Source organism: Zootoca vivipara, chromosome 4, assembly GCF_965207765.1.
Source record: "Zootoca vivipara chromosome 4, rZooViv2.hap1.1, whole genome shotgun sequence".
NCBI lineage: Eukaryota > Metazoa > Chordata > Lepidosauria > Squamata > Lacertidae > Zootoca > Zootoca vivipara.
In genome coordinates, this window is record NC_142587.1 from 103003874 (window position 1) to 103025824 (window position 21951).

The 21951-nt window shown below is 46.9% G+C and overlaps 1 protein-coding gene across 1 annotated transcript; it reads left to right on the forward strand.

The window, feature by feature from the left end:
* Positions 1 to 16: 16 nt before the first annotated feature.
* On the forward strand, positions 17 to 14618 carry LOC118084884 (uncharacterized). Its single transcript, XM_088668896.1, is given in 7 exon segments — positions 17 to 146; positions 2463 to 2955; positions 3157 to 3238; positions 3528 to 3610; positions 5683 to 5809; positions 11473 to 13557; positions 13560 to 14618. Coding segments are annotated over 6 exon segments (3150 nt in total). The 5' UTR covers positions 17 to 146; positions 2463 to 2553; the 3' UTR covers positions 13931 to 14618.
* The last annotated feature ends 7333 nt before the right edge of the window (positions 14619 to 21951 follow it).

Consider the following 21951-nt stretch of genomic DNA (forward strand, 5'->3'; position numbering starts at 1 on the left):
CTAGAGAGGACAGGAAGCGAGGGGGGGTCCCTGTCCTCCAGCACCAAGGCCCCTCCCTCCCCCCTCCCTCCCCAGTCCTCCTTTCCTGCTTTGGTGTCTCTCCTGCAAGGGCTGCGTCGCTGTCCCTTCACTCCTGGGATGGTCGGGTGAGTCTCCCCCCCCCTCTCCCCCCCAAGAGGGTGCAGTGGGGAGACGGGGGGGGTCCCAGGGCTGCAGCAGGGGAGGGTTCCCGGGGGGGGGGCCCCAACTTCCTGCCCAGAGCCTCCTAATCACTTTTGATCTTCTGGAGGCTATGGCTTGCAGTGTCATTGGTTCCCACGTGGACCAAAAGGAAGGGGTACTTGTCGGTGGGTTTTATGATTCCTTCCAGCCGTTCTGTTACATCTTGGATCTTGACCCCAGGGAGACAGCACACCTCTCGAGACGTCTTGTCAGGCCCACAGATCACTGCTTCTGTACCCCTCAGTAGGGAATCCCCTATCACCACTACACGCCTCTTCATAGGCTTGGTTGGGATTCTTCCATGTGCTGTCCCTTCCAAGGTTACCTGCATATTCCTGGAGGACTGACTTTGCTGCTCGTCTTCATATTCCTGATCAACTGTGATGAGGGAGAGATCTTCAAATGGAGTCTGTTCCTCGTCTTCCATGTTAAGGGAGAGCACTTCAAATCGATTGTGTAGTTCTAAACCCTCAGAGCGATCCCTGGGCCTTCTACTTCTATGAGTCATGTTCCTCCATACATCTGGCTCCTGTGTTGGGGAACTGACCTCCTCCTCAGGGATGTCCCCTGTCTCCTCCTCCTTGGTGCAGACAGGGTGCTCTGCTGCATCCAAGAAAAACTCCAGCTCTTTAATTCCCTGGAGTGTAGATACCCGGGCCTGAAGCTGCTGGACCTTGTCTTCCAGCAGGGCAACCTTGTCTTCTAGTAGGGCAACTAACTTGCAATTGCTGTTGAATAAGACTGTTGTTGAATAAGACTGGGCCCAAGACAGAACCCTGTGGCACCCCACTAGTCACTACTCTCCAGGATGAGGAGGAGCCATTGATGAGCACCCTTTGGGTTCGGTCAGTAAGCCAGTTACAAATCCACTGAATGGTAGCATTGTCTAGCCCGCATTTTACCAGCTTCTTTACAAGAATATCATGGGGCAACTTGTCAAAGGACTTGCTGAAATCAAGATAGGGTATATCCACAGCGTTCCCTTCATCTACCAGGCTTGTAATTCTGTCAAAAAATGAGATCAGATTAGTCTGACATGATCCTCTCTGTCCCAAAGGGATTGTTGCTGGCAAAACAGTCAGAAACGGCCACTGCTGTTCACTGAGACTCCAAAGCCCTTTGTATCAATGGCTGTGTGTGTGTTAAGCTATCTAACGGAATAATAATAATAAATTAGGTAAAGGTAAAGGGGCCCCTGACCATCAGGTCGAGTCGTGTCCGACTCTGGGGTTGCGGCGCTCATCTCGCTCTATAGGCCGAGGGAGCCGGCATTTGTCCGCAGACAGCTTCCGGGTCATGTGGCCAGCATGACTAAGCCGCTTCTGGCGAACCAGAGCAGCGCACGGAAACGCTGTTTACCTTCCCGCCAGAGCGGTCCCTATTTATCTACTTGCACTTTGATGTGCTTTCGAACTGCTAGGTGGGCAGGAGCTGGAACTGAGCAACGAGAGCTCACCCCGTTGCAGGGATTCGAACCGCCGACCTTCTGATCAGCAAGCCCTAGACTGTGGTTTAACCCACAGCGCCACCTGGGTCCCTTAATAATAAATTAGCCACCTAAATTTCAAGGGAGATGTCTTTGGACCCGCCCACTTGGCCCTCATGGGGTTGGCCAGATACATACCTGGCCCTCAGAGCAAAGAAAAAGGGACCCCACCCCAGGAGTCTGTCTTCAGAGTGGAGGAGAGTCCAAGTGCAGGAAAATGGGACAGAAGCAGGGGAGAAATGTGCCCTGAAGTGGGGGTGGGGGGAGACCAACTCCTGAGGACCCCCAGGTGAGGACCCCCACTACAGCCAAGCATCCATTTTTCACAAGATACAAATGACTCTCTTGTCAGTCAGTTCTGACTTCATGCATTGACTGGAAAGGAGGAGAAACTAGGCTGATTCACCTCTAATAAATCCTTTCAGTTGCCTCCACATTTTGCACTGCAATGGTCCTTCTAGGAGGGCTAGAGGCTGCTTTCTTCTTCTTCTTCTTCTTCTTCTTCTTCTTCTTCTTCTCTTCTTCTTCTTCTTCTTCCTCTTCCTCTTCTTCTCCTTCTTCTCCTTCTCCTTCTCCTTCTTCTTCATCTCCTCCTCCTCCTCCTCCTCCTTTAAGAAGATATTTCATGGTTTGGGCTGTGGTCCAGTCTAGCCCTGGTTCCTAGCAAGACTCATCCATTCTTCTTCAGAGAAGCATTTTCTTCTCTTGAACTACAAATCCTGTAACAGAACAATGTATTGTATTTGCTTTGTAGGATTTCCTAGAACCTCTCATCAGCACAGGCAGAACTTGGCAGAAGACCAAAGGATTCCTTCCGATCTCTCAGAGGCTTCCTGAGAGCACAGATGGATGACCGAGACTCATCTGGCCCTGGAGCTGGAAGAGGCCATGCCATCCAAACTGGGAGCAGTGGGGGATTCTGGGAAAACTCTGTGCAGAAGATCCTGGGTGAGGAGGACACCCTCCGCTCAGAGGGGCAGAGCCAGCAGTTGAAGCTGTTCTGCTGCCTGGAGGCCAAAGGACCCCGAGAGGTTTGCAACCAAATCTACCACCTTTGTCGTCAATGGCTGAAGCCAGAAAGGCACACGAAAGCTGAGATGCTGGACCTGGTAATCTTGGAGCAGTTCCTGGCTGTCCTTCCCCCGGAGATGGAGAGCTGGGTGAGGGAATGCGGAGCGGAGACCAGTTCCCAGGCGGTGGCCCTGGCCGAAGGTTTCCTCCTGAGTCAGGCAGAGGAGAGAAAGCAGGTGAGAGAGACTTTCCTCTGGATACTCCCAAGGGTCTCCAAACAGGACGGAGAACATCCCATAATGCTCTAGTGATGGCCCATCCTTTTCCTGGGAAGGCATCCGTGGAATGAGATCTCACACCCTCAAGTTTTTGTCTTTGTCATTCTCTTTCTAATATTTCTCACATATCTCTATTTTGAATCCTTGTTTATTTTTCAGGGAAAGGATCTCCTTGCAGAAATGGACCTGGATTCCTGTGAGGCAGAAAGGCCTCCGTTGGACACCAGAGAGAGGCTACTGGGTAAGGAGGAAGGTTGTTTTTCTCCGTTTGGTCTCATTCTGTTGCTTTTCCAACTCATCTGATGGTTTTTTCATCTTGTTTTTTTTTGGTGGGGGGGATATTTGGGACAAGGGTCCAGAGGAGGGGAGATGTATTTTTGCACAACTAACATATGAAATGGGCACAAACCTCCAAATGCTCTCAGCAGGTCAGGCTTTCTCAAAGGCCCATCTGTAGTTAGAGATGCCCTGATTCACCTGCCAGAGAAGCAGATACTCCTGGCGTCCTGCTTACCTTTTTTCTTTTGCAGATGATATAATGAAGCCAGCAAGACCTCCTTATTCACATTTTTATGGGGGCAGAAGGGAAACAGCGGCTGTGGAACCAGATCAGGTCAGGGGAAGCTGCCTTGTGGGGACAGAGGCTGAGGGATGGAGCAATGTCATGGACGGGTTGGGCACAGAGGAATGGTGGGAGTAGGCAGCTGGGGAACCAGGAAGGGAAGATGGCTCAGAGCCCAAGGAGTGGAGGTGGAAGAAGGATGAGCGGTCAGAGGGAGAAGAGGGAGAAGCCTGAGGAAGAGGAGGTGTCAGAAGCTGAAGGGGTAACAGGGCTTAGTGAGCTGGGAGACTCTGTGGCAGAATGCAGCCCAGAATCAGAGGCAGAAGAGGAAGGAGGTGAGTGGGAGGAGGGAGGTGGAGAGGCAGAGGTGAGTCAGGAGAAGGAGGAACCACCGGTGGCTCCCTCTCCTTCTGCCAGAAGCCACCCTCCTTGCTTGGCGCTCAGAGCCAGGAGACGTCTGACAATGGAGGAGCAAAGGCAGGCTGCACAGTGGCACACTGTTCGATCGTATGCTAGGAAACCCAGAGAGGAGGAGACTTGGAATGCTGTGGGGAGCTGTGGGACTTCACTCTCAGCAAATGATTTCCTGGAGGACGACCCTGTCATGGAATTCTACTCAATATTGATCCAGAGCAGAACTCCAGTGTATTGTTAGGAGAGTAAAAACCTAAACACCTTGCAGGTTTCCTAAAAATAGACCAGAGGCAATTGTATTTCACTTGGCAAAGCTTTACTGCTACTAACGGCAAATGAGCATAATGGTCCCAAATCCAAAATGTTCAGGATTGGCCCCCTCCATAAGAAATTGCAGCAGTTGCAGCAGAATTAACATAAACTTACTATACAGTGGTACCTCGGTTTACAAACACAATTGGTTCCGGAAGTCTGTACTTAACCTGAAGTGTACTTATCCTGAAGCGAACTTTCCCATTGAAAGTAATGGAAAGTGGATTAATCCGTTCCAGACGGGTCCGCAGAGTACTTAAACTGAAGGTACTCAAACCGAAGTGTACTTAAACCGAGGTATGACTGTAACTTAGGATAAGTCTAAACCTTATCACTCAGCATACTTTGTACACAACACCAGAAGGAAGAGATAGAAAGAGAAAATGAAACCAAGGCTCCTTCTGGCCTCTTCTTATAGTCAGCATGACCTTGAGAGAAGAGATGACAAAACCACTTGAACCAGCTGTACTCAGCTTCCCAGAAGGAATAACTCAAACATCAGGAACCTTCTGCTTCTTTCATTTATGCAGAGAAGCTTCCGGAACCTTCTTCAATTAATTAGAAAATCAAAAAATGAAATGAGATCAATACTTTCTGCACTAAGAATTGCAAACTGACAAATGAGCTGCTGTTCTCCTTAGGCCTGAAACTCAGCCAAGTCTCTGAATATCGTGTTCTTGCTAAGAAAGAGTAAACTCCAGCTGTGAACTGTGGGATTTTCTGCTCATATAACTCTGTGACACCAGCCTCCTGAATGCCGCCAGTAGGATTCATCTGTAGTTGCAGTTTTCATGGAATCCTAGAGTTGAAAGGGACCCCAAGGGTCATCAAGTCCAACCCCCTGCATTGCAGGAATCTCAGCTAGATCATCCAGGCAGGTGGCCATCCAAACTAGGCTTATTTACTATCTATATTAATCACTGAATACAAAAATTGGCTTCTAAGCTTTGGAGATACCATTACCAACAGTGTCCAGGATTCACCTAGCCAGCCCCATCTGCTGCAAAATGGGGCCTGCCCCCCATTCCTCCCCCTCTCCATGCCCCCATGAACCCCTTGAATTTGGCTCTAGGGCACTGGGAAGGATCCTCTTCAGAACAGGACCCAAGGAGAGGAGAAAGTGGATCTTTCCATCTGGCAAACTGTAATAATTGCGTAAGGAGAATGACTTGAAAACCACAAGGAGGAGTACCACCTATTTGCACAAAGACCCATAATTAAAACGCAGAATAAAAGAATTCCATTAAAGTGTTAAAATAAGCATCCAAAATTAAAATGTGCAGCAAAGGAATCCTATTGAAACAACGCAGCCATTAAGAGGAAGGAAAGAACAGAGCATTGCGTAGCAGATCATATTTCTGCTGTCTCAGAGGAGGACATTTCCCTTTTTGTTTTAGGGTTCAGTGTGCTTTGAAGATGTCACTGTTCATTTCACGGACGAGGAGTGGGCATTGCTGGATCCTGACCAGAGAGCTCTGCATAAGGACGTCATGGAGGAGAATTGTGGGATCGTGGCCTCTCTTGGTAAGGCTCCCTGTGGGATTGCCATATCTGCCTGGAAATTCAAAAAATACCTCTATGTGACAAACCATCTATTTTCACAGAGCTCAACAGCGCTCCCTACAACACCTGGGAACCTAACACCCCCACCAGCGGCGTACAGAGCCTCTTGGTCACCCGGTGCGGCAATGTGTTGTTACGTAGTGACGTTACGTAGCGACGATGCATGCGTCGCTCCGTATCGACGCTACACATGCGCACTGCGGAGCAGGTTGCCGGGGGGGGGGGCGTGCTCTAGTGCTGGGATCCTCAAGGATCCCGATGCTAGAGCGGCACACACAGATACCCCGAAAGCAAGCAGCCAGCCACCACCCAGTAAAGCTCCGCTCGGAGGCTGGCTGCTTGCTCACGGTGCGCTTTGCTTCTGCGAGCCCCCTGGGCTTGGGTGGGTTGTAAAACACAGGAGCAATGGCTGAGGTGGGCCAGCTGGGCGGCTTTGGAGGTGCCAAGAGCGAGCCCCCCACCTTGCCCTGGAGGCGAGGGGGCTTTGGAAACGAAGGGGGGCTGTCTAAGAAAAGCAGGCAAAGCATTCCAAGGTTATATTGCTGCAGTTTTTAGACAAGGAAAGCTACTCATATACTAAAACTCCAGGAGGTGGAAGAGGGAAGGGAAGAGGTTGCAACCTTTTCCCCTCGCCCCCCTGTTCTTCCATATTAAATGATATCCCAGGACTTTCATTCAAGATCTCCCTGGATCTCTCCTCCTCCTCTCCTCCTCTCCCCGCCCCGCCATCCCTCAAAAAGATTAGTTTCTGGGTGAAACTGAACTCTCAGTAACGTCACAACTGTAACTAATTTAGCATAAAATTGACAATTAAAAACAAACACACACAACCTCCTCAATGTGGAGCATCAAAGGGACAGCCAGGCTTGGAGGGGGGAGCAAGGAGGAGGGGGGAAGCAAAGCCCCTTCAGCTTTACAGGTGCAAAGTGACAATATGCAGAAACCAGGAGCAAAATTTGAGGGCCAAAACTCAGGAGGGCGACAAGCAAGGAGGGCGGCTGGCTGCTCAATTGCAGGGGCAGCATTGGAGCCTCCATGATGGCGATCACACCGCGCAGCAGTCGTCGTCAGTGGAGGTGGGGAGGGGGCGCCAAAGTGGAGGCCCCCCCAGAGTGGAGCCCAGGGAACCCCGCCCCTATCACCCCCCTGCTACGCTCCTCACCCCCACAAAAAACCGTGAACAGCAAATTGCAGTTTTTTCTGTGAACCATCTTCCCCCAGTTCTGCCTTTTCATACCACACTTGGGCTGGTCTGAACTGCCCAGGTCATCTTCAATGTCAGCTTCAGAGTTGTTAGGAAAGAGAAGTAGCTTCTGTCAGGTTTTCTGTTTTTGTTTTTTCTGCTGTCAATCTTGGGTCGACCAAAGAGACGCCTGACCTTGGAGATGGAGGGGAGGCCATGACTGGGCCAAACAAAATCCATCCCAGAGAAGAGCCAGGCTTATTGAATCTCAGGTAGTCGTAGCAGTGATAAGAATAGTAATAGTAATAATTTTTATTCATTCCCTGCCCATCTGGCTGGGTTGCAACCAGGCATCACATATATAAACATGAAACATTAATAATAAAAATCTGATCTCATATAAAATGATCAACTTGTGTTGTTGTTGTCGTTTAGTTGCGTCCGACTCTTCGTGACGCCATGGACCAGAGCACGCCAGGCACTCTTGTCTCCCGCAGTTTGCTCAAATTCATGTTCGTAGCTTCGAGAACACTGTCCAACCATCTCGTCCTCTGTCGTCCCCTTCTCCTAGTGCCCTCCATCTTTCCCAACATCAGGGTCTTTTCCAGGGAGTCTTCTCATGAGGTGGCCAAAGTATTGGAGCCTCAGCTTCAGGATCTGTCCTTCCAGTGAGCACTCAGGGCTGATTTCCTTAAGAATGGATAGGTTTGATCTTCTTGCAGTCCATGGGACTCTCAAGAGTCTCCTCCAGCATCATAATTCAACTTATACTTGTGACTAAAATCGTGAAAACCTTTTGGGGAAAGTGTGTTTCCGAGGTTTGATGGCTCATAACACCATTTGTTGGGGGGAGTAATACCAAAAAATTATATAGCAATGGAAAGATAATTTAATGAAGATTGTAATGCAATAGCTTTTATGAAGGAGCATTTATTAGAACATCAGTCATAAAGAAGAAATGTGAAACACATAGAAAAAAGGAGATATACAGAAATTCTCACCATGTCAATTAATACTTAGTTTGGTAACCTTTAGTTTTAATTACGGCCTTACAACGCCTTCTCATGGAGTGAACCAATTTTTTTTTTTAGTTCTGCAGCTGTAATAATGTGAAACCAATATGCAATTATTGCCTCTATTAATTGATCTGGGATTCCGAACAACATAGTTAACGATCTTTTGGGGTTACATACACTTCAAAACTGGAATGAGTGTTCTGGTTTGCGTAATTTTTTTTGAAAGCGAACGTACTCCATTCGGGGGTGCACTTCTGTTTTGTCGGCACGGCCTTCCCTCGCTCAGCCCTCGGAAGCAGCGGTGTTGGAGCCAGGGATCGGCAGCGACATCTTTTGCCTGCTTGGCACAGCCTTCTCCTGCTTAACGCCGGCTGTGGCAGCAACACCCAGAAGCAGAGAAGGGCGTCCTTGATGCTGCAGTGATGGAATAGCAGAATAGACAGCTGAGCGGAGGGTGGGGAGGAAGGATCCCTGTCTAGGGACTCGCCTGTCCTCAGGAGACCGACCAACAGCCCGCCCTCCTGTGGCGCCTCCTAAACTCTCCATTCAAATGTGGCGTCCCCACCTGCTATTGGTTGAGATGGACGGGGTGAGGTCACACGCAGTCCTGAGCAAGTGAGGCTGCTCGTGACAGCCCCGGTTCTCAACGGAGCTGCGGCCATGTGCGGGGTGACAGATGCGCAGGAGAAGAAGGCAGAGTGCCGTCGGCGTTTCCAAGATTTTGCAGAGCGTGTGGGTGGCATTTAAATGGAGACTCCGCTCCTTTCTTAGTGGGAAGAGCATTAAACGGAGGGTTGCCACACAAATAGACCCGGAGGAGGAGCGAAAAATAAAAAGCAGCACCATTTGTGCTTGCAAATCTAACGACTCTTGAGTTATAGAATCATAGAATTGCAGAGTTGGAAAAGATCCCAAGGGTCATCTAGTCCAACCCCCTGAAATGCAATCTCAACTAAATGATACTGGGTGTGGGTGCTGTTTGTGTCTCCATTCCGGAAAGTGTAGTTTTCAGTTAAGTTTTTCCTGCTGACAAGATTCGGAGATAATTATTCAATTTTATTTATAAAATTTGTCAGTCACTTGCCCAGGGTAACCCAAAGCAATGTGCAGACAAACCTTCAGCCACAGCTGCCCACGTACAGCTATTCAATCAGGTTTCTCCACCCTTTCCTGGTACCTCCTGGTACTTCTCAGATGAGAAGATTGACAGTTGCTTGAAGTAGCAGCTTGCCTACATCAGCGGTCCCAGCAATCGATGTTGGAATGCCCAAATGTGAAAACACTCTTTTTGGGGGAGATCTGTGTCTTGCCCAACGAGCTACATCATGTCAGGATCTCCTACTCTCACGTAGGACCCTGGCAGGCATGTTCTCTCCCTCCTGGTAGATCGTTTGGGAGCTTCACAAGCTTTCTCCAGCATGTACATCACAGCGACTGATGCCTTCGCGACATCAGCACACCTACGATTCTGCAGAGTTTGCGCAATTGCATAAGAGAACTCAGTAGCACAGCATTTGGCTAATCTACTTTTATTTACGTATAAACACACTCGGAGCACGGCAACATGGCTCCCTCTCCCTCTCTAGCATCAGGCAGCAAAGAGAGAGAACAAAGAACAATAGTCCCACTTCAGGACACAGTAAGACAAACATCCTGTCTATGTCACTTCCCATTCCTGTGGAAACAAAACACATACCGTCATGCGATAGACAACAAACTCATGGCTGCACATGGGGAATGAATCTCCAACACATCTTAGCAGTGTGGAACTTCTTCTCCACTTCCAGAGGGAAGTAACTACTACTCCCTGTCAAGCCGGTTAACTCGTCTTCTCGTTATGTGTTTTTATGTTGTGAACTGCTGTGTGATATTGGGATGAAGGGAGGTATATAAAAAAAATTATACAGTGGTATACATGGATGATTGCTTTCATTTTATGGATCAACGGTCTTGTTAGATAGTAAAATTCATGTTAAAGCACTGTTTTAGGGGTTGTTTTTTAAAGTGGAATGGATTAATACATTTCCCATTACTTTCTATGGGAAAGCACGCCTTGGTTTAAGAACACTTTAGGGTTAGGGTTTTGGTTTAAGAATGGACTTCAGAATGGATTAAGTTCGTAAACCAAGGTACCACTGTATTGCTGGATTGCTTCTGACTAACAAGTTTCTTTTGTCGGCTCTATAGATTTTCGATTTGGTTAAGGTCTGGGCTATTCTCAGGCCATTCCAGCAGTGGAATATGATTATATTGAAACCACCTTTTGCACACAGCAGCAACATGACATGGAACTGAATCCTGTTGAAATATTAAATAAATAAATATGCATGCTTCAGTATCTAGGAAAAGATCACATGCGGAACGCTTCAGTTTGGGCTCAAGTATTTGACTTATGTATTTGGGGATTTTACATTCCCACTAAATCCTGCGCACACCTTTTGGTGTTATACAACCCCAGATCATAACACTAACTGGGTGTTTCACGGTAGGTGTAATGCCAGTAGGATGTAAATCTTCTCTGATTCTTCTTCTCCCATATTTTTCTTTCATTTTATTATGTTCTTCAAACTCACGAAACGAAAGAAGACAAAAAAAATCAACCAACCTCATAGCAATCACATAACAATCTGACAAAAGTCAACCTAAGCAAGTTGTGCCTCCTTTTTCTAGTTATTTGGCTATAACTTTTGATAGAATACAGGTAATTACATTCTTGATTAAATTATCTTTCCATTGATACATAATTGTATGATATTACCGTACTCAAAAAGAAGTAGTGTTATGATCCATCAAACCTCTGAAATTTACTTTTTTTCCAAAAGGCTTCCACAATTTTGACCACTACTGTACATCAAAGTAAGCAAAATTCAACACCCCATCAGAATCTAATAATAAATATGTTGGTAAATGACAAACCACAAAAGTAATCGTAATGGTGCTGTTGCGGCTACTCTCGAGAAAGGACGCCCAAGTCTGTGCTTGTCTTTAAAGGTTTTATTGTGCATAGTATTTACAGTGCAGAGATAGCAGAAAACATGACCTCCTAGTCACTTGCAGAGTCCGGGAGTGGACGTTTCCTGTTGTGTGACCAGCATAAGAGTTTGGGCACCCCGAAACGCCTCCTCCCGACCTTAGGTTTAGTGGCACGCCTTAATTCAGGCGCCAGAAGGGGCTGCCTGTTCCCTTCCACCTCTTGGTCAAGGCTCTCCCACATCACTGAGCCTTGCCACCTCCATACCGCTAACTTCCTCATTCTCCCCACCTGACCCACTGCTGCTGCTCTTACTGGGCGAAGAGCTGGTAAACAGGAGGGGGGGAGGTTCCCTGTAGGAAGGTCCCCTGACAGTAATGAATACACGTCCAACTCCCTTCAGTTCTTTTTCATTTGTTCCTGAGGCTCTAATCCCTTTTTGTCTCCATTGCAGATTTTGATGAATTGGAAATTGCGAACAAAGGTGAACCAGACAAAATCCCCAGAGAGGAGAAGCCACGCAAAACTTTGGAGTTTGGAGAGAGCTGCAGTCAGAGCTCCCATTCCACTTCCCAACAAAGAATTCTCATTGGAAAGAAATTCTATCAGTGTGTGGAATGTGGAAAGAGCTTCAGTAAGAGCTCCAATCTCAATACCCATCAAAGAATTCATACAGGGGAGAAACCCTATCAGTGCATAGAATGTGGAAAGAGCTTCAGTCGGAGAGACTCTCTCAATTCCCATCAAATGATTCATACAGGGGTGAAACCCTATCAGTGCATAAAATGTGGAAAGAGCTTCAGTCTGAGAGACTCTCTCAATTCCCATCAAAAGATTCATACAGGGGTGAAACCCTATCAGTGTGTTGAATGTGGAAAGAGCTTCAGTCAGAGCTCGCATCTCAATGCACATCAAATAATTCATACAGGGGAGAAACCACATCAGTGCGCTGAATGTGGAAAGAGCTTCAGTCAGAGGTCCAATCTCACTTCCCATCAGAAAATCCATACAGGGGAGAAACCGTATCAGTGTGTGGAATGTGGAAAGAGCTTCCGTACGAGCTCCAATCTCACTTCCCATCAAATAATTCATACAGGGAAGAAACCCTATCAGTGTGCGGAATGTGGAAAGAGCTTCAGTACGAGCTCCAATCTCACTTCCCATCAAAGAATTCATACAGGGAAGAAACCCTATCAGTGTTTGGAATGTGGAAAGAGCTTCAGTCACAGCCACAGTCTCACTTTCCATCAAATAATTCATACAGGGGAGAAACCCTATCAGTGCATTGAATGTGGAAAGAGCTTCAAGCAGAGCTCCGAACTCGCTAAACATCAGAGAATTCATACAGGGGAGAAACCGTATCAGTGCACTGAATGTGGAAAGAGCTTCAGTCAGAGCTCCAATCTCACTGCACATCAAATAATTCATACAGGGGAGAAACCCTATCAGTGCGCTGAATGTGGAAAGAGCTTCTGTCAGAGCTCCCATCTCACTGCACATCAAATAATTCATACAGGGGAGAAACCACATAACTGTGTGGAATGTGGAAAGAGCTTCAGGAAGAGCTCCCATCTCACTTCCCATCAGAGAATTCACACAGGGGAGAAACCCTATCAGTGCATAGAATGTGGAAAGAGCTTCAGTCGGAGAGACTCTCTCAATTCCCATCAAATGATTCATACACGGGCGAAACCCTATCAGTGCATAGAATGTGGAAAGAGCTTCAGTCGGAGAGACTCTCTCAATTCCCATCAAATGATTCATACAGGGCTGAAACCCTATCAGTGCATGGAATGTGGAAAGAGCGTCACTAATAGCTCCCATCTCACTAAGCATCAGAGAATTCATACAGGGGAGAAACCCTATCAGTGCGTTGAATGTGGAAAGAGCTTCAGTCAGAGCTCCCATCTCAATGCACATCGAATAATTCATACAGGGGAGAAACCACATCAGTGTGTGGAATGTGGAAAGAGCTTCAGTCACAGCCACAGTCTCACTTTCCATCAAAGAATTCATAAAGGGGAGAAACCCTATCAGTGCTTCGAATGTGGAAAGAGCTTCAGGAAGAGCTCCCATCTCACTTCCCATCAGAGAATTCATACAGGGGAGAAACCGTATCAGTGTGTGGAATGTGGAAAGAGCTTCAGTACGAGCTCCAATCTCACTTCCCATCAAAGAATTCATACAGGGGAGAAACCCTATCATTGTGTGGAATGTGGAAAGAGCTTCAGGCAGAGTTCTGAACTCGCTAAACATCAGAGAATTCATACAGGGGAGAAACCGTATCAGTGCTTCAAATGTGGAAAGAGCTTCAGTCAGAGCTCCCATCTCACTTCCCATCAGAGAATTCATACAGGGGAGAAACCATATCAGTGTGTGGAATGTGGAAAGAGCTTCAGTACGAGCTCCAATCTCACTTCCCATCAAATAATTCATACAGGAAAGAGACCCTATCAGTGTGTGGAATGTGGAAAGAGCTTCATTCACAGCCACAGTCTCACTTTCCATCAAAGAATTCATACAGGGGAGAAACCCTATCAGTGATTCCATGTGGAAAGAGCTTCAGTCACATCTCCTCTCTCATTTCACATCAGAGAATTCATACAGGGGAGAAACCCTATCCATGCGTAGAATGTGGAAAGAGGTTCAGTATGAGTTCCGATCTCACTAAGCATCAAAGAATTCATACAGGGGAGAAACCCTATCCATGCGTAGAATGTGGAAAGAGGTTCAGTACGAGTTCCAATCTCACTAAGCATCAAAGAATTCATACAGGGGAGAAACCCTATCCGTGCCTGGAATGTGGAAAGAGCTTCAGGAAGAGCTCTGATCTCACTTCCCATCAAAGAATTCATACAAGGGAGTCAGCATTCCAAAGCTGTCGCCATGAGCGGAGGACACCTGTTTTTTAAGATGACATTTGGACTTAATGAACGGGCATGCTTTGAACTACGGGAGATAAGATTATCTACTAACTGAATTAGCCAAGTTTTTGATCTAGAGAAGTACTTTGTAATTGGATTTGTATGTGTGGGAGGCGAGCCTCCATTATTTTCTTTTGATAAATTTTGCATTTGCTGTTTTACTTAGCAAATTTCCCCCCAAAAATTTAGTGTTTGAAATATGCAAGCGGCATTTAAAGGGTATTTTGTTATTGTTATGGTTTAACTTCGAAATGGACTGTGTGAAATTTTGACTATGATTCTGACAACAATCCTCAATGGAATGTTCAAAAGAATTATTGACTGGAGTGATTGTGTTTTCGCTGAGGCGTCAATTTGTTAGTAGCTGGAATGAGATGACAGAAGGGAATTTTGGATATCTGCCTGGGGCTAATGGCAGAAACCTAAGCCTCCCTTTGTATTGGATGTGATGCACTGAGATTTGCCCTTGTTTGCCAAACCCGAAAGTGAGATTGCTAAGGACTTTGGAAAACAACAGGAAAACAAAGAAGAAAATTAAAAATATTTCATACAGAATTATAATGGACTACCCCGCCTGCTGAATTAATGGACAGATTATTTGAATACGAGCAAAAGTTGAACGGACCTGTGGCTGTTAAAAATAAATAAATAAATGAAGGATTAACACCGGAAGTGATTTTAAAGAATATTGTGTGTGTGTATGTGTGTGTGTGTGTGTGAGAGAGAGAGAGAGAGAGAGAGAGAGAGAGAGAGAGAGAGAGAGAGAGGAGAAAAACCCTATCTGTGCGGGGAATGTGGAAAGAGCTTCAGTCAGGGCTCTAATCTCACTTTGTATCAAAGAATTCATACAAAGGTTGGAAAAACCTTTCATTAAATAGCTTTAGGAGCCAGGCAAATACACACCTTTTTAAGCAGGCCTTTGGCTGATTGACATCTAATGCCCTTTTAAAATGTGGTGGGGAGGGGGGTTACAGATGTGTATTTTGTGTTATTATTTTGTTTTTATGTTGTAACCTTCCTGAGACCTGTGGGTGTAGGGAATAGAACTCTTAGGGGCCAAGGGGTCTTTGCCCCCCCATAAAATATTTGATGGGCAACCCCCCCACTTGATAGGCATTGCCCTTCCAATGGCGTGCATGCATCATGTGATTGATTGTGCAAGGCGGGCCTCACCTGGCCCCCCACCAATTTTTTATTCAAGTCGGCACCACTGTGTTGGGTGGTATACAAAGTAAATAAACACATAAATTGCCTTCTTTTGCACATGTTCCAGCTTGTCAATATCCTTACTTATTATCATTTTTAAAATTTATGTGCTCTTCATCTGAAGATTTCACAACATAAACATATAGGATGAAAGGATGGCTTTCTCAAAAACAAGACAAGCCAGAGAAATCTCTCCTCCCTTTTTTGTGGATGGAGTTACAAACTTTCTTGATCAGGGGATTGCTGTGGAAATAGTGCATCTTGATTTCAGGAAGGCTTTTGACAAAGTCCCTGCAATATTTATGTGAGGAAGCTGGTAAAATGTGGGCTGAATGAGGTAACTGTCAGGTGGACTTGACTGACCGAACCCAAAGAGGACTCCTTCATGGTTCCTCCTCATCCTGGGGAAAAGTGACAAGAGGGATGCTGCATTTATAAATGACTTGGATGAAGGAACTGCTCATCACATATTCAGGCATCCCCTGCTGTGAGTGCCTGCAGGTCCCGTCCCTGCCTTTCTCCATCTGGTCCAGGATGGGACCTGACAGGCCTCTTAAGGACTGCTGCTGCTGCTGCTGCTGCTGCTCAGGAGAACTCAGAACAGCGCAGAGAGTTCTTTCTTAAAATGTTTTTAAAATTGCTCTTTTAATTCTTTTTGGCTGGGGGGGAGGGCAGGATGGATGTTTAGTTGGGGTTGGAATTTGTTTAATCTTGGTATGTTTGTAACTTTTATTGTATTTGGTTTCTGTTGTTTTATTGGGGTTTTTTCTATAGGTTTTTATTTTGTTTTTAAGGGTAGGGGTCAGGGCTGCCTGGGAGTGGGTCCCATCCAACAGAATGGCTGGGGCAGGTTCCACAGGGAGGGATGCACTGGGACATCTGATCACGAGTAGGAGGAGGAGTTACACTAAGACCAGACCATGTAATTCCCGAGGAGGCAGGTTTAGTCATTGTTTGCGGACTATCCCTGCCTCCGGGTCTGGTCTTGACCGGATGGATACTGGAATCAGCAAGGGAGACCCACATGGCCTGAAGGTGCTGCAGTACAATGCCAGGTCAATGACTCACAAGACGGCTGTCATACATGACTTGATTGTGGATGGAGGACTTGACCTGGTTTGTGTAATGGAGACTCAGTTGGATGAAGCAGATGGGCCTGTCCTTGCCACTGCTTGTCCACCAGGTTTCTCTAGCACACAGCAACTCGGGTGATGTGAGGAGGCAGGGGGGTTGCAGTGATTTTTAGGAAGTCATTAGCTTGCACCAGGCGTCCTATTGGGAAAACCCAGTTCTCTGAGTGCATGTTCTGGAAGTTGGGCAATAAGGGCAGTACAGGATTCTTTTTGGTGTTCCGACCTACCTGCTGCAAAAAGGATTCCCTGCCTGAGCTGTTTCAGTTTGTGGCAGATGTTCTCCTGGAGACACCTAGTTTTGTTGTCCTGGAAGATTTTAACATCCACACCAGGCATCCCCAAACTGCGGCCCTCCAGATGTTTTGGCCTACAACTCCCATGATCCCTAGCTAACAGGACCAGTGGTTGGGGAAGATGGGAATTGTAGTCCAAAACATCTGGAGGGCAGAAGTCTGGGGATGCCTGATCCACACCAACACGACTTTAGAAGGGGCCGCTTGGGACTTTGTGGAAAGCATGGCCTCCATGGGGCTGTCCCTGAATAAGTTTGGCCCAACTCATAGTTGCGGACATGCCTTAGACCTGGTGTTCACTTCTAGTGACGTGGGTGATCTGACGCTAAGTAAAAGTGAAACTAACCAAGTGCCATGGTCAGATCACTTCCTGGTGCAACTGGACTTCTCTGGGACCCTTCCCCTCTGCAGGGAGGTGGGACCGATTCGGATGGTCCGCCCCGCCACTTAATGGATCCAAATGGTTTCCAGAGAGTGGTAGGAGAGGTTTTATCCCATGATGTCGAGCCTACCAAGTGGTGATAGTGACGGCAAAGAAGACCTTCACCGCCTCTATTGCATCTGCAGAAAACAGCAACAGGAGACTCTTTCAGGTGGTTCGCAATTTAACGGAACCACCTGCTCCATCAGGGCCTGGTACGGGCCACATAGAATCATAGAATCATAGAGTTGGAAGAGACCTCAAGGGCCATCCAGTCCAACCCCCTGCCAAGCAGGAAACACCATCAAAGCATTCCTGACAGATGATCTCTTGCAATGATTTTGCAAAGTTTTATTGCAGATAAAGTCGCTAAGATTCGGAAAGAGGTAGACTCCTCTTTCCCCTGGGAGGAGGGCCTGTTGGCATTTTCACCCCTCCCATTGCAAGAATTGCCTGATCTTTTGTTTAACTTTCATGTTATGAGAAAGGAGGGGGCGGAAGCTGTTCTTCGGTTCTTCTGTCTCTGGTACTAAAAAGTTCCCCTTTCATCTGTGTAGAGATAAGATGGCTGTATGAGAGCTGCTCCTCTCATGCATGTCTGTAGTGATTTGTAGTGACGGTTAGAAATAAATTAGGTGTGCTTCAAAACCTCCACAGCTTTGCTTCTGTTTTACTCTGCTGAGTTTTGGTGCTCACAATGAGCAGATGGGAGTCCACTGCACCAGGACCTCTTCTCCAGGAATGCCGTGTCTCTGTTCCTGTGATCGGAAGGTCGGTGAAGGTGCTCCAGTCGTGTCAGAGGTGCTGATGTGGCTACTCTAGAGTAACGACTCCTCGCAGCATAGTCCTTTTAGACTTTTATTAAGTGCTGATTATTTACAGTGCTCAGAGCGATCTATATACATGCTTACGGTGAGGTGTCAGTACCTCCGAATGGAGATTGGCGCGTTTTCTTCCAGCAAAGAAGCTTTGGGAGACCCAGCCTCTTCCCCCTACGTTTTCGGCGCAATTCCGGAGTTGGGGGAATTGGCCTTCCCCCCGGGCTCCCCCCTTCCTGTCCCACCTGGGTCATTGGCTCCGCAACCTTGCCTGAGCCTCGGACACCACTTCCTGATTCTCCGCTGGAGGCAGAGCTCTCCCTGCTCTCCCCAGCGCTTGGGGATGGGCTGGAACTTAAGATGGGAGGGACTTCCCTGTATCCCTTGTCCCTCACAAGTCGCCTAGCCCATTCACGCGCTTAAGACGTGGGCTGAACAGGGCATACTAACAGGGCCGGGGCGGGAGAGTGCTAGAGTCCTGTCTCTATCCATTCTGGCTGATAAAAGCGATCCAGCTCCCTCACATAGAGAAGCATTGACTAACCCCCAGAGCCCATCTCCCAGCCCTTCCCGGCTCGCTTTTATCAGCCAAGATGGACTGTCTCACCAGAGTGATGCGTGCTCTGGTTATCTCTTGCTTGGACTACTGCAATGCGCTCTATGTGGAGCTACCTTTGAAGGTGACCTGGAAACTACAACTAATACAGAATGTGGCAGCTAGACTGGTGACTGGGAGCGGCCGCCGAGATCATATAACACCGGTCTTGAAAGATCTCCATTGACTCCCAGGACATTTCTGAGAACAATTCAAAGTGTTGGTGCTGACCTTTAAAGCCCCAAACAGCATTGGTCCAGTATCCCTGAAGGAGCGTCTCCACCCCCCATCGTTCATCCCGGACACTGAGATCCAGCACAGAGGGCCTTGTGGCAATTCCCTCGCTGCAAGAAGTGAGGTTACAGGGAACCAGGCAGAGGGCCTTCTCGGTAGTGGCACCCACCCTGTGGAACACCCTCCCACCAGATGTCAAAAAAAGAAAAACAACTACAAGACTTTTAGAAGACATCTGAAGACGGGCTAGTTTAGGGAAACTTTTATTATTTGATGGACTATAGTATTTTAATATTTTGTTGGAAGCCGCCCAGAGTGGCTGAGGAAACCCAGTCAGATGGGCAGGGTATAAATAAATTATTATTATTATTAGCACCAATCCAGGAGCAGAGGCCAGTGTGGCAGAAGGCAGAAGCAGACTACTTTATTCTGCCTTGGTCAGGCCCCACCTAGAATACTACGTTCAATTCTGGGCACCACGATTTAAGTATCTTAAATTTTGTTTGCCAGGGGAAATGAAGAAGATGGGGAAACACAATCCATATTCCTTTTATAACACGTGACCAATGTTTATTGAATATATAAATGGTTAAGACTGTTGCAGGAGTCCACCCAGCACTCATGGGAAAAGGTGGCGTGATCTTTTAGAATAATCAAATGAAACTTTAACACATGGCAGGATGAAGAAGTGTGGTGAAGTCTCCTTCTTTGGAGGTCTTTAAGCAGAGGCTTGACAGCCATATGTCAAGAATGCTTTGATGGTGTTTCCTGCTTGGCAGGGGGTTGGACTGGATGGCCCTTGTGGTCTCTTCCAACTCTAGGATTCTAGGATTCTATGAATGTCAGCAATTCCATCAGGACAAGTTATTTGTTGTTTACTGTTGTAACTGACAACTGGGAAACACTGGCCTGCGAGCGCTCCAGTTGGAGAACAGCCTTTACCAAAGGTGTCCTGGGCTTTGAAGAAACTCGATTTCAGGACACAAGGGAGAAATGTGCTAAGAGGAAGGCACGCTTGGCAAATCCACACCGTGATCAACTCCTGCCCGGAAACCAATGTCCCCACTGTGGAAGGACATGTGGATCCAGAATTGGCCTCCACAGTCACTTACGAACCCATTGTTAAAACTGTGTTTATGGAAGACAATCTTACTCGGCTACGAGGGATAGAAGAAGAAGAAGAAGAAGAAGAAGAAGAAGAAGAAGAAGAAGAAGAAGAAGAAGAAGAAGAAGAAGAAGAAGAAGAAGAAGAAGAATGTTGTAACCATGATTTTCTTTAAAATTATCTTTTGTACCATGAAAATACATAAAAGCAATATTTTTTTTCTTTTAAAAAGGAGGTAGAGGAATCATGTGTCCTGTTCCATTAATCTGCTTACATGTGTTTTGTGTTATTTGGAGACTGCAACTCCCAGTAATTTCACATTATCTATGTGTTTCTGTGTGTTCAGCACACATGATTGCGGGTGAGACTGAATAAAACGCTTCCTAGGAAATTCCCTTTGACTGCTTCTGTATTGTTTCAAAAGTGACTTCCCTTACAGTTAAGAACAAATAATATTTATTGCTGACAAATCATACTATAGTGAGCTCAGTCATCTCAACCCCAACAAAACCTGCCATGTGGAAATAACTGATACTGAAAAGGAGGAAGGGAGATAGACCCGTTCCCTCAACCTTTGGGGATCTGGGGGGCTTCATTTCAGCCCTTAGTCCTGCTCCTGAAAGCTTGGCAGATGTGGAGTATTTGCTCACACACTGCCATGACTTTAAAATCATTCTTTTTTAAAAATAAAATAAATAAAAATGGTATCGCAGTGCTGAAAAGGCTCAAGAAAGCAATTCCTGTATTAGCTGGCATCTTTGCGAGCCCAATGCCACTCTGCCCACTGTCTCCCTCCCAGGTAACTAATCTGGAAAGCCGCCCTGTTATCTCTGCAAGGACTTCAGTGTCCCTTGAATTAGCAATTCAGCATTTCTGGAAGAGGAAATGATATACTTTTGTATACAGTAGAACCTCTACTTACGAACGGCCTCAGGTTACAAACATTTCAGGATACAAACTCTGCTAACCTGGAAGAGTTACCTCGAGTTGAGAATTTTGCCCCAGAATGAGAATGGAAACCGTTTGCTGGCGGCGAGGTTAATAGACCTCCGGAACAAATTAAGTTCAGGTTAATGGACCTCCGGAACAAATTAAGTTCGTAACTAGAGGTAGCACTGTATTAGCATAAAAGCATGCATCAGAAAGTATCACTCATTTATGATGAGAATATGATTTATTTATTTTAAACTTCGCTTGGATCCTCCTTGGTAGCCAATGTGATTATTTCAGCAGGACTAGAACTCAGGACTGGCTGCCTTGAGGGACATCTAAGAGCAGTTTGGCAGGGGAAATTTCTCCCTTGGGAGGTGGTGGACTCTCCTTCCTTGGAGGTTTTTAAGCAAAGATCGGACGGCCATCTGCCATGGATGCTTGAGCTGAGATTCCTGCATTGCAGGGGGTTGGACTAGATGACCCTGAGATCCCCTTCTATCCCTCCCACTCCTGAATTCTAGCATGAGGTTCCTTCCTTCCTGCTGAAGTAAACAGACCTGGGTGTGTGTGTGCGCGCCCCATCACAGTCCTGTAACCTCCTGTTAATAAAGTGTGTGCCCAAAGACTAAGGGAATCATGTAGGACCTCGAAGCTGAAATAATGGTGTAAAGTATGAGTCTGTCCTCCACAAATGTCTCTGGAAGAAAGAAATGCCCTATGAAATGATGCAACTACAAAGTGAATGTTCCTGAAGTCAGAACTGGTGTGTATCCATGCTACCAGATGGTTGCCCTCTGGACCTGTCCGATGGAGACCCAGGAACCACCCCAGCAGTCAGGACCAAGAGACTTCAGGAAGAGAGTCATTCCCACCCTCCAGGTCAGAGCCCAAAAGTGCCAGCCTTGCCAGCTGGCTTCCCACCCGCCTTGCCTCCGGACTGCAAGAAGATCAAACCTATCCATTCTGAAGGAAATCAGCCCTGAGTGCTCACTGGAAGGACAGATCCAGAAGCTGAGGCTCCAATACTCTGGCCACCTCATGAGAAGAGACGACTCCCTGGAAAAGACCCTGATGTTGGGAAAGATGGAGGGCACAAGGAGAAGGGGACGACAAGAGGATGAGATGGTTGGACAGTGTTCTCGAAGCCACCAACACGAGTCTGACCAAACTGTGGGAGGCAGTGGAAGACAGGAGTGCCTGGCGTGCTATGGTCCAGGGGGTCACGAAGAGTCGGACACGACTAAACAGCTAAACAACAGCAAAAGGATGCA